We start from the raw sequence: 13,516 nt of genomic DNA, 5'->3' as shown, positions 1-13,516 counted from the left end.
CTACTGTTTCCTCTGCCTGCCCTGTTATGCTTTGAAGGTGAAGAGGAAAAGATGGCCAGTTGATGTTTTAAAAATCACAAAACACAGTAGTTAAGCACTACAATTTAAAAAGAGGCTTACTTATTTTATTCAATTATTTAATGTTAAAGGTGTAAAATTAAAACATGGCTGACTTTACCAGTGTGTCCCATAAGAAGCCATTGCAGTTCTCAAAGTGGAGAATTGGGATCGGGGCTGACCTCTTGCTAGTGACAAAATTATTTTCATTAGAGGACTCACAGGATTCTCTATGTTGAGAACAGACTCTAGATTGTAAAGACCATTGTGATGTGAGCATGGACAACTATTTTTCAGGCAGTGGAAGATAAATCCTGTCCAGCTGGGTGGCACCGTCATTCAGGCTATTGCCACTCCTTGATCACAGAGCAGAAAGGCACGTGGACTACAGCTGCCCAAGCTTGCAGGGAACAGTAAGAAACCCCATTTCTCATTTGGTTGATGTTTCTTTGTTAATGTTTCTGTTTTCTCATGGAACTCTAGTGTTTCTTCATTCATTCAAGTGTTGAGTGTCTAACATCTACCTGGCTTTGTTTTAGGAGCTTGGAGGGAGTTCTGTAGTTCAGAACAGATTTGGGCTGACCTTACTGATATATCATAGCTCTTTTATGATAAACTCTGCCGATGTCACAGTTTTCTTTTTTAGCCTCTCCAACTTTTGAAGAAAGTTAGAAGATTCTCGGAGTCAGCAGCATGGCAGAGTCTATCATTTATTGATTAAATAGGAATCCCAGCCCACTGATTTGGAAATATATAGCAATGGAAGATCTCATAGCACCAGGCCTAGAACAATATAAGAGGCATTGATGGTTATGAAACCAGACAGGTTGGACAAAGTGTAATTAGATAACAGAACACTCAGTGAAAGATGACTTGTGGTCAAATATTGACAAAATTTATCCATTTACTCTACAACATAGTCAGTCTCTGTGATTTTAGCCATTCTAGTGGGTGTAGGTGATGTTTTATTATGATTTTAATAGATGCTAATGCTACTCCAAAATTGCTGATTTATCCCTCACCCTTTGCTGCTTTGATAACCATGAGTTTTCTGTGTCTGTGACTCTATTTCTGTTTTATAAATAAGTTCATTTGTTTTATTTTTTAGATTCATCAGCTGATGTACATTTAGGTTGCTTCCATGTCTTTGTTTTTGTAAATAGTGCTGCTATGAACATTGGGGCGTATGAAAATCTTTTCAAATTAGAATTTTCTTCTTTTCCAGATATGCCTAGGAGTAGGATTGCTGGGTCACATGGTAACTATAATTTAAAATTTTTAACAAACCTCTGTACTGTTCTCCCTAGTGGCTGCACCAATTTACATTCCCACTAACAGTATAAGGGGGTTCCTTTTTCTCCCCACCCTCTCCAGCATTTATTAAATATAAGCTTTTTGATGTTGGTCATTCTAACCCATGTGAGGTGATACCTCATTGAGTAACATTCACATAGCAACACTGAGTACCTTTCCATGTGCTTGTTGGCTATTTGTGTGTCTTCTTTGGAGAATTGTCTATTTAGGTCTTCTGCTCATTTTTGATTGGGTTGCTTGTTTTTTATATTGAGCAATATAAGCTGTTTATGTATTTTGGAAATTAATCCACTGTCAGTAGCATTGTTTGCAAATATTTTCTCCCATTCTGTAGGTTGTCTTTTCATTTTGTTTATGGTTTCCTTTGCCGTGCAAAGGCTTTTAAATTTAACTAGGTCCCATTTGTTTATTTTTGCTTTTGTTTCCGTTACTCTAGGATACAGATTAAAAAAATATATATTGCTGAGATTTATTTCAAAGAGTGTTCTGCTTATGTTTTCCTCCAGGAGTTTAATAGTATCTCTTCTTAAATTTAGATCTTTAATCCATTTTGAGTTTATTTTTGTATATGATATTAGAGAATGTTCTATTTTCATTCTTTTACATGTAGCTTTCTGTTTTCCCAGCACCACTTATTGAAGAGACTATCTTTTCTCCATTGTATATTCTTGTCTCATTTGTCATAGATTAATTGACCAGAAGTGTGTGGGTTTATTTCTGGGTATTTCCTGTTGCATCTGTCTATGTATCTGTCTTTGTGCCAGTACCATACTCTTTTGATTTCTGTAGCTTTAAATTATAGTCTGAAGTTAGGGTGTACCATTCCTCAAACTTCATTCTTCTTTGTTTTCGCTATTTGGAGTCTTTTGTGTCTCCATACATATTTAAATTTTTTTGGTTCCAGTTCTATGAAAGATGCCACTGGTAATTTGATAGAGGTTGCTCTGAATCTGTAGATTGCCTTGGGTAGTATGGTCATTTTAACAATATTGATTCTTCCAACCTAAGAACACAGTATATGTTTCTACCTGTTTGTCATCTTCAGTTTCTTTCATCAACACCTTATAGTTTTCTAAGTACCGGTCTTTTGCTTCATTAAGTATCCCTAGGTATTTTATTCTTTCTGATGCAATAGTAAATGAGATTATTGCCTCAAATTCTCTTTCTGATATTTTGTTGTTAGTGTACAGAACTATAACAGATTTGGGCAATTAAGTGGATCAATAAAATAAAAAATATATTAGGATACTAATGCAGGGTTAGCAAAATGATGACATCAATAAGATTACCTTAAATTGCCATGGTTTCATAACAAATGTTTTTTGACACCAAAATCTGGAAGATCATAATCTCAGAATAATGATATTAAGAAATACATACATAAAATCTAGTATAAGAGTGATGGAAATTTTCTGTTTCCCCTATTAATTTAAAGGGATTGGTGACCATATACAGCAAATCAAACATTATGTAATAAGCAGTTTCAGAATTAATTTTTTCATATCTTTGTGAAATTAATCTTGTAAACTGGTTTCAGGGAATTGCTTTAAACTATTGTACTGAGACATTTTTTTAGATGTAAAACTGAAAAAATTTTCAGAACAAGAGAAAGTTTTTAGGGGGCAACTGGAGATTTTCCATCATATTTTAGAAAGTGACTCATTATGTATCTATCAGTAATATAAAGTATTTTGAAGTGTATGTTATGTATGTACCATATTACTCCAGAAATTAAGGTGTCTATCAAATACCATTTCTGATGGTATTCCAAGGTGTATAAGAGGTAAAGAAAAAATATTTGCTATAAGATTTTTTAAATATCACAAAAATACTTCAAATTTTCTAATTTTAAGTGAAGAATGGGTATAAATATTTGACCTGCTGACTTTTGTATGAATCTTCAATATGCATTTTATTTCAAAAGGACACAAAGAGTGATTATCCCAAGAACATTTAAAAATAGTTAGAGGCATTTCAGAAAATATCTAGCAGCAGATTAAAAACAAACTAAAAGATTTGGATCAGTCACTTTAAAAGGAACATTTTTGAATGGTAAGGCCACCTCCTCAGTATAATTTTCCTCTGAGCCCCAAGACCTCCTCTGTCATTCAACATGTTTTCATTCATTCTATGGGCCTCTGCTTTCCCTCACCCATTACTTTTCAGGTTCATCTAGACCTCTTCTTCTCTAACCTCTTTGCCTTGAACAATGAATATTCCCCTGGGAATTATCAATTCTTTCTATGATGTAAAATTAATAGTTGCAACATTTTATAACTTGGCTATTTACTTTCTCATGAATACATTTTAGGAGATGGTTTTAGAGTCTATAATTAGAATTAATACACATCTAGTGTGTTTTTTAGATCTCAGGGACCATTTTTCAATTCTGATTTATATTTCCTCAGGCTCCCTTGCTACCTGATGGTCTTTTACAGATGGTCATTTACAGCATGTATATTTTAAGAAACACAGCAAATTTTACTTTATCTGTTGCCCCTAATCAGATTGCTAACTCAACTCAATCTTTATCTCCTTTCTCCTTTCCTCCCCATTGGTGTTTTATTATTTTTCTAGCCCAGAGGAACCAGACTCCGAGATTAAGTATTTCTTGAATTTACATATCATAATCTCATCTGCTCATTTCCTTAGGCAGTCACTGTACATTTGGTAATTCTATTATTATAAATCATTATCTCTGAAACCATTTTGGTTTCCCACAGGAGTGTCTGGAACCCCTGCTGACCTATCCTTAAAGAGTTAGTCTAAAATATATCTATATTTAATCAAAAAGTTCTAACGAAGTAGATGTTTATTTCTATAACTGGAAAAATTCAGATTTATGTTTTTAATTCTACACTTTGAATGCCTTCAAATTTCAGAAATGTCAAAAGATTTTTATTTGTATGTTTCTCTATATTTTATTTTTATATCTCTATAGTATATATGTATCTATATGGTTAATATTCTCTCTTTTATTTGTATATGGGAATAAAAGGAAATGATTGGCATTTTTATAAAATGAAAATTCCTAAATATTTATTTTTGTAAATAACAGTGGCCGAACATTTTACCTATTCTAAACACAGCTATTTTCTCCTCTTGCTCTTGCTCTTCTCAGAGCATCAATAAAGAAGTCAAACTTGTACTTGAGCAGCTAAAATGGATTTTGCAAAGTCTTATTTTAAAGATAGTTTCAAGGATCTTAAAGCAGAAGGAGGTGTTAAATATCCTTGAATAAAATCTATTCCTTCCTGATAAAGACTCTGAGGCTGAAGTTACATCCATAAGGAAATTGGGGACCGAGCAGGAAGTGGAACCCAGGTCTCCCACACTCTAATATGTCACATTAATTGAAGCAGCCCCTCAAACCCTCCCTTGGGCTATTTTTAATACACATTTCATATTCTGTGTTTTAAACACAGAATTGCCATATTGGATCTGAGGGAGAGGGAAGAGAATTGGCTATCAAGTCTGTTGCAACTGTCAGACAGAAGCTGACAGTAAATAGAAATGTCAGAACCAAGTCACACGACCTGAATCCGGCACCATGAGGACATTCAGAGAAGTAGAAAAGTGCCTACATATCTCAGAAGGCCTAGGAGTCATCACTGCATTATATCACACTAAAGTACTGTATTAGTAGGAAAAATATCAGTAAGAGATAGATTAGATTATGTTTACCACACATGATCTGGAAAAGCAGAGAAATGAATCTAAAGCTTGGATAGTTGTAGGTAAAATGAAAAAAAAAAATTCAGTTCAGCAACATAAACTTGTGACAAGTGTGTATTACTAATTATGTTTCTTGATTTTTAAAACATCAATAGATATTAACTAGGCAAGAAGATCGTGGTGATTTTTTACCCTTTTTTGTTGTTGAAACTTTCTGTATCAGAAAAAGAAGAAAAGAAAAAAGAATTATCTATTGGCTTTTTACTTAGAGCATTTTAAAGAGTTTTAAATGAACACTATTGGGGAACTGGGATCAAACATTACTTATAGGAATAACTTAGCTAGCTGCAAAAATAATTCATAAAGAATTCCCTGTTAGTGTCTGTCACAAAAAAGACAAGATGTAACAAATGCTGGCAAGGATGTGGAGAGAAGGAAACCCTTATGCACTGTTGGTAGAATTGTAAAATGGTACAGCCACCATGGAAGAGTACTGAGGCCCCTCAAAAGTTAAAAATAGAAATATGGATATGATCTGGCAATTCTACTTCTGGGAATATGTCTAAAGTAAATGAAAGTACTAGGTTGAAAAGGTGAAAAGGTATCTGCACCCCCATGTTTATAACAGCATTTATTTTTTTTACAAAGTGAAGACATGGAAACAATGTAAGTGTCCATCAACAGATGAATCAAATTTGTGGTTATAAGAAGTGAGGAATTTGGGGTGGGAGAGTTGGATGAAGGTAATCAAAAGATACAAACTGCCAGTTACAAGATAAAGAATGTGGCTGTGATGTGTAACATGATTATTGTGTGGTAGTTGTGAAAGGTGTTAAGAGTAAATTCTAAGAATTCTCATCATAAGGAAAAAACGTTTTTTCTTTTTTTTGGTGACTATATGTAATAGGTACTAACTAAACTTACTGTGGTAATCAAATTTCACAGTTTATGTAAGTCAAGGCACTACGCTGTAAACTTTAAACATATAAAAAATACAATTATATTTTGGAGAAGATGTTTATATGTATTCGTAAGAACAGGTGCTTTAATTTCGTCATAACATACAAAGGTTTGATGGTGAGGCTGAGCTCCTTTCCCTGAGTAGAATGAAAAAGAGTCACATATATTTGGGCATTTGACTAAACACATCAAGCTCAAAATGTTGGCTTCCAGTAATTTTATCTGGTAGTTTGGGTTACCTTACTAATCAAATTAACCAGGTAATTGCCAAATTTATGCAATTTAGAGATAAACTTCCCATGAGAGAGGTCATTTTTTGACACTAAGTAATTAATCTATATAAGGAAACAGCTGCTGATTTTCTGAAAAGAATTTGTGCTTTAAAGCCCAGATATTATAATACAGTATCACTTCTTTGCTGTTACCTACCCCACCCTGTGACCTAGCACGGATGCAAGCGCCCCCTCCCCCACAGATACTCATTAATATAAAAAAATGGAGTATTAAAATCTTGGAAAGTTCTTTCTACATATATGCCAGTTTTCTAGTTTGAACTAGCTTTGATTTCCGTTTTGCATCTCACATCAGCAGAAATGCTGAACTCCCCGTCACTGACGCTCTGATTTTTCTGTTTGCACGTAGTCACCAGGGCAGCCTTGTAACTGTCATCTCCAGGCAGCACATGCGATGGCTTTGGGACATCAGCGGAAGAAAGCCCTTTTGGATAGGCAAGTATCGGTGTTACCCTGAGGAGGAGGGCAAGACCATAAAGAGAATGTCTCCCTTCCATGGGTCAAATACATGTGGTCTACAATAATAAGCAGTGGTTAGATGGTTGGACAGTCTATCTTTTAAAACTCATTTTAATTACATAATACTTTCATTTATAGGCATCTATCTCAAAGAAGTAATGTGGTTCAATTTAAAAGCAAGATAACTTTTTAAATGTTATTTCTAAAGGCAAAGAATTTAAGATGTAAATAGGGAATGGTTTAATAAATTATAATATAGCCATATGAAAGAATATTAAAGATATGACTGCCTTATGTTTATCGATTCATTCAATAATGGATGCATATTATATATAAAATATGTAATGTACTGCATTGGTGGCAAGGTGCTAAGTGAAAAACAGTCTACAGCCATATGAAGCATGAAATAATTTAGAATAAAAAAGCATATATACAAGTGATGTATACACATGTAATATATACCTATATGTATTGACATAAAAAGAAATGAGCCAAAGAGAAATACTTTTTATCTCTAGTTAAAATTATAGCTAATCCTAATTGTGTCCTTTTTTTCTAAAGTTTTAATATTTTCTACAATTTTAACAGTAATCACAAATCTTTTCAAGCCACTTTAGAATTAGAGTTCTCAGGATATACTAAAGTAAATATTCTCACCATCTCTTCAAGATACTGTATTTAAGGAAATAATAATAAACCCACTCAGCTTCTTAAAAATCTCTGAGAAAAAAAAAAAAATCTCTGAGATACTCAGTGAGTATGTAATTCTGAAGCCATCTGAGAGTATTAAGTGAAGCCTGGAAGATAAATTTTCCCTGTGTCCACAATGACTAATGTCAAGTTTCTAATTCCACAAAGTTTTGGGACGTAGCATCACCTGATCAATAATTCACAGAAACAATCCAGGAGACAAGTCATTCCCAACCAAGAGGACTTCATTTTATTCTCCCCCAAAATATCCAATGAGAACCAATGGGGAGAAGGTTACATGCTGCATAACAAAGACCATTTTCACAGTCACATTTGGTTTGTGAGCTGCCAGGTAATCCTATTGCACAAGATTCTTTTTTTTATTCTTTTATTTTTATCTCTATTCTAAAAGAGAGTGAGGAGGGGAAATTCTTTAAAGTTTTTTTTTTTTTTTTTAGTATTTTTAAATTGGAGTGTAATTGTTTTACAATTTTGTGTAAGTTTCTGTTGTACAACAACATGAATCAGTTGTATGTATACATCCCCTCCCTCTTGAGGCGCCCCCCGCCCCATTTCACCCATCTAGATCATCACAAGAGCATTGGTCTGAACTCCCAGTATTATAGAAGCTCCCTACTAGCTAGCTATTTTTTTTTTTTAATTTTTTTATTAGTTGGAGGCTAATTACTTCACAACATTTCAGTGGGTTTTGTCATACATTGATATGAATCAGCCATAGATTTACACTTATTCCCCATCCCGATCCCCCCTCCCACCTCCCTCTCCTCTCGAATTCCTCTGGGTCTTCCCAGTGTACCAGGCCCGAGCACTTGTCTCATGCATCCCACCTGGGCTGGTGATCTGTTTCACCATAGATAGTATACATGCTGTTCTTTTGAACATCCCACCCTCACCTTCTCCCACAGAGTTCAAAAGTCTGTCTGTATTTCTGTGTCTCTTTTTCTGTTTTGCATATAGGGTTATCGTTACCATCTTTCTAAATTCCATATATATGTGTTAGGTATGCTGTAATGTTCTTTATCTTTCTGGCTACTTCACTCTGTATAAAGGGCTCCAGTTTCATCCATCTCATTAGACTGGTTCAAATGAATTCTTTTTAATGGCTGAGTAATATTCCATGGTGTATATGTACCACAGCTTCCTTATCCATTCGTCTGCTGATGGGCATCTAGGTTGCTTCCATGTCCTGGCTATTATAAACAGTGCTGCGATGAACATTGGGGTGCACGTGTCTCTTTCAGATCTGGTTTCCTCAGTGTGTATGCCCAGAAGTGGGATTGCTGGGTCATATGGCAGTTCTATTTCCAGTTTTTTAAGAAATCTCCACACTGTTCTCCATAGTGGCTGTACTAGTTTGCATTCCCACCAACAGTGTAAGAGGGTTCCCTTTTCTCCACACCCTCTCCAGCATTTATTGCTTGTAGACTTTTGGATAGCAGCCATCCTGACTGGCGTGTAATGGTACCTCATTGTGGTTTTGATTTGCATTTCTCTAATAATGAGTGATGTTGAGCATCTTTTCATGTGTTTGTTAGCCATCTGTATGTCTTCTTTGGAGAAATGTCTGTTTAGTTCTTTGGCCCATTTTTTGATTGGGTCATTTATTTTTCTGGAATGAGCTGCAGAGTGCTGCTAAACTCCTAGAGGAGAACATAGGCAAAACACTCTCCGACATAATCACAGCAGATCCTCTATGACCCACCTCCCAGAATATTGGAAATAAAAGCAAAACTAAACAAATGGGACCTAATGAAACTTAAAAGCTTTTGCACAACAAAGGAAACTATAAGTAAGGTGAAAAGACAGCCCTCAGATTGGGAGAAAATAATAGCAAATGAAGAAACAGACAAAGGATTAATCTCAAAAATATACTAGCTAGCTTATTTTACATGGTAGAATATATTAGGGGCTTCCTAATAGCTCAGTGGTAAAGGAATTTACCTGTAATGCAGGAGACCTAGGTTCGATCCCTGGGTTGGGACGATCCCCTGGAAGAGGGCATGGCAACCCACTCCAGTACTCTTGCCTGGAGAATTCCATAGCCAGAGGAGACTGGCAGGCTACAGTCCCATAGGGTCGCAAAGAGTTGGACACGACTGAGCAATTAAGCACAGCACAGAACACAACACAGTATATATACATTGAATGCTACTCTCTCAACCCATCCCAGGAATGCTTCCTTAAGAAAAATTTTAAGAGCTTTGTAACACTGAGGTGTAACTAAAAAAAAAAAAAAAAAAATTGCCAGTGGGAGTAGAGAAGCAAATTGAGAAAAGCTGCTTTTTATTAAAACTGTAGCAGATTAAAAAAATCTTAAGCTCCAGACTAAAAATAATACTTAATAAGCTACTTTCAAATATGATACCCAAGAATCACAAGGAAGATAAATAGACAGGAATGTATCTGTTTCCCTGTGATGGGTACTCTGCCTGTAGGAAGTATGAGTAATAAGTGCCATTTATTAACACTTCTATGTCATGAGCTTTATGTGCCTTATCTTATTTAATCTTCAACATAGAGCTAGTTCTTCTTAGATACACATTTCTGAGATGAGAAAACTAACACTCGGAGAACCCAGAGAGGTTAAATAACCTGCCCAGGTATGTTCACCTAGCAAGCGGTGAAGCTAGGATTTGGATTCCTACCTGGCCTTACACCAAAGCCTCATAGTCTCAGGGTATCTTACAGGATTCCCAGATCCTAGTGCATGCTTTAGAATGTAGGCTCACAATTGCATGTGATTACTGAGCTTAGAACAGTGGGTTGATATGACATCAAGTTGTAAATGTAGTAACGATCATTTGGCGCCCTTCTTTGATTCATGTTAGGTTTGAATGACCAAGTGCGTGCTGGCCACTGGGAGTGGATTGGCGGCGAACCTGTGACCTTCACCAACTGGAGGAGAGGGCCCCCGCAACGTTCAAAGCATGGCAAAGACTGTGTTTTGGTTCAAAGGCCAGGAAAATGGCACACAAAGGACTGTAGAAAGGGAAAATCTCACAATTATGTGTGCTCTAGGAAACTCTAACTGGCCCTACAAGTGTCCACTTGGGATGTTTTTATCTATTTATTTCCAGGATTTGTGCATATTACTCAAAAGAAAGCAAAGGGTCGTGACTGATGTGGTACATTTCTTCTATCAAAGTGTTTGAAGGATTCTATCTAGGAAAGAAAAACAATAGTTCCAGGAAGATCGATAAATGAATGTTTCTTAGAGGAAAAGATAAATTTTTTGCAACTCAGTACATTTTGAAATAAATCCTCAAGGTATTATGTGGTACAAAATTTGATTATTCTGGAGACTTTATATTTCAGTCAACAGTAATTTCATGGTCCTCAGATTTTTCCCCCCAATACTTTAAATGAGTACATTCTGAAATCTATATTGCAGGTGCTTCCACCACTTCCATCTGAATGAGGCTTACCCTGCCAGTTCATTAAATCAAGGTTGAACTGCAAAGGGTTGCTTTGTCCCTTTGGAGTCCTTTCAAATGTGAAAGCTGAGAGGCTGTGGATAAAAAGGAGAATTCTCTGTGGTGAAAAAGGAAGGCTTTATGTGGAAGAATCTGGCAGATGGAAGGTCATCTGCAAAGCTGTAGTTCAGGTAAGAATTCAGGGGTTACCTGTCCTTCAGAAGTCTACCCGTCACTTCCCACAACAGAGTTCCTTTTCCAGTAAGACGGTTGTGCCATTCTAAAGCGAATAATTGGGTTTCCCCGGCTTTACAGAGTCAGGAGACATTTGAAGCAACAATGAGCTTCTCTGTTCATTCGTGCTTGTAGCACTGAGTAGTGTTTCTCAAGGACACTTGGAATAAAAAGTATATATGGATGATGGTTAACACATGGAAGAAAAATATGGCTTCTTCAAAAGTGTCCCAATGAACTATGCAAATGAACAAAGAAAAGGAGTACTGAAAACAGAGTCCTTGAAAGCCTATATTCTCAGAAAGGATTTTGATATAATTGTGAGCCCTTAAATATTTAATATGTGTAGAATTGCCATGTTAACCTGATCCTCTAATGAAAAGGTACCTTATTAATTTATAATGGCAGCTGAGTGAAACATTTTTGTAGCAGTAAAGCATGTTGCAGCCTTACAAGAACTCCCTTCTGAAATCAAAGCTTAATTACAGGAAATTAGAAATTTATTTCTGAAACATTTACTCACAATTTTCCTTTTCATAATCCCTGAAAAATATGGTTGTGCCCCATGTAGCTTGCTATTATGAGTACCAGAGTCACTTCAGAATCAAAACAGTTACCAAAGATCAAAGTTTTGGTGCAGGTTTTATTATAATAATACCTTGCGAGAAACTAAAAGTGACTGAAGAAATTCAGTCTCATTTTTTGGATGTAAGAAACAACAAGCTTGTTTTATTCGCACTTGTTTATCAAGATTTTGGTTAATAGAAATATATACAAAGACAGATTGGAATGAGATTTAGACATTCTACCTCTTATTAAATTCCAACATCAGTGTGGAGTCAGGAGGCTCCTTACCTTAGATATCACAAGTAGAATCTGAATTGCTCTGATATAGAGGTCTTCCATATGACACAAGCAGCTTCTGGTGTTGAATCAGAAGGGGTAAACCCATTCTCTGTATCAGTTGATGTCCCTTCTGATCCATGGGCCTCTGCAATGTTGAAAGATGGGATGCTGAATAAAGAAATGAGGAGTTGTTTACTTGAAGGATTGTATCCTAGGATGGAAAGTAAATGGTCAAGGAATGAGGAATTCCTAGATCTACATTGACTGGAAATCCAGAACCATGGCAATTGCGTAAACCTAGTCAGTGTGGTAGGTTTTATTATACATTTCTGCCATGTCAGTGATATTAAAATGTAATGCAAATGTTAGCACAAGGAGAGAATGCTTTGCTTTTTATAGCAACTGAAAGAAATCTAGAAGAATGTTTAAAATATTCCTGGTCATGAAAACATTAATCAAGTGGTAAAATCCAACTAATTGGAAGAAGGTACAAATAAAAATTCAAGCAAGTGTGGATGCTAAGCAATATGTGGGTGCATGACCTTCATCTCCTTCTCATGACTGGTCTTTGACTGATGGGGGAGTAGTAGTAAATGATCATCATGTTTCTTTCCACCTTGATTGGTTATTGTCATCCTTTAGGTTATGGCGGGGAGTGGGAAGGAAGGAAATGGAGTAATGGTATTGATAGAATGGGAAAGGGAGATTATAGATAAGGGGAGAGTGGAGAGAAGGATTGAATAGGAAGAGATGGGAGTTGATTGGTAGCTAAGAAAGAGAGCATCAGAAAGAAGGACTTGAATGCCACCCAGCTCTTCTCTCCAGACTTGAATACTGACTCAGGAAAAGTCCCATATAATCCAAGGGCATTAACCCAGCTCAATAATGTGTAGCTTTCAGAATCTTGTGACTGTTGGTGTTTAACAAGACATACATATGTGTAGTATATATCTGCTAAATATAAACTCAAAAAACACATGACAATTATTCCATCTTCTTCCAAGGGGTGGTAAAAATGAACTAGGTGATGTTTATTTACCTTTTTTTTTGGTTTATTTTTAAGACAGCCAAAAAGAATATGCACATATTTAATACTATGGTTCTGTATAATCTAAACCATATACTAGTACTGATTAATTTCTGTGACAAAGCAGCATATTAATTGTACTGTACCTAGTGTTGTACAAAAATTAATAAAATAAGCTATTTCTAGTTCTGAATTACTATTCCTTTAGTGTTTAACATTTTGTATTTATTTTACCCTTTTAAGAAGAAATGGAGAGAAAAATTGAACATGTATTTTTCATCCTTACTATTTAGATCAGCCTTTCATTTTACAGCTTCCATCCATTTATCTATCTATCCAGTCATCCATCCACCATCCATTCAACAAATATTGACTGTGAAGTGCCTGATACTGTTGTAGATACTGAATATATGTGGTGGATGAGATAGGAAGTTAAAGTATAAAAGCATGGTACGTATATGTAAATTTCTAATAGTTGTTTCTAAGCATGGAGCTGTTTTTTTTTTTTTAATATATATATCAGGGAG

General features: G+C 35.5%; 1 protein-coding gene across 4 annotated transcripts in view; it reads left to right on the top strand.

The window, feature by feature from the left end:
* The window catches only part of FREM1 (FRAS1 related extracellular matrix 1), a 171,100-nt gene extending 157,926 nt beyond the window's left edge, over nt 1-13,174 (top strand). For all 4 annotated transcript variants that reach the window (XM_043487094.1, XM_043487093.1, XM_043487095.1 and 1 more), the window contains 3 exons: nt 355-470; nt 6,649-6,734; nt 10,298-13,174. In XM_043487094.1, coding sequence (XP_043343029.1) covers nt 355-470; nt 6,649-6,734; nt 10,298-10,497 — 402 coding nt within the window. In that variant the 3' untranslated portion in view covers nt 10,498-13,174. The remainder of the gene's footprint in view (nt 1-354; nt 471-6,648; nt 6,735-10,297) is intronic.
* Nucleotides 13,175-13,516: the final 342 nt, after the last annotated feature.

Source organism: Cervus canadensis, chromosome 14, assembly GCF_019320065.1.
Source record: "Cervus canadensis isolate Bull #8, Minnesota chromosome 14, ASM1932006v1, whole genome shotgun sequence".
NCBI lineage: Eukaryota > Metazoa > Chordata > Mammalia > Artiodactyla > Cervidae > Cervus > Cervus canadensis.
Note: the sequence above shows the minus strand (reverse complement) of the source record. Positions and strands in the feature narration are given on the sequence as shown.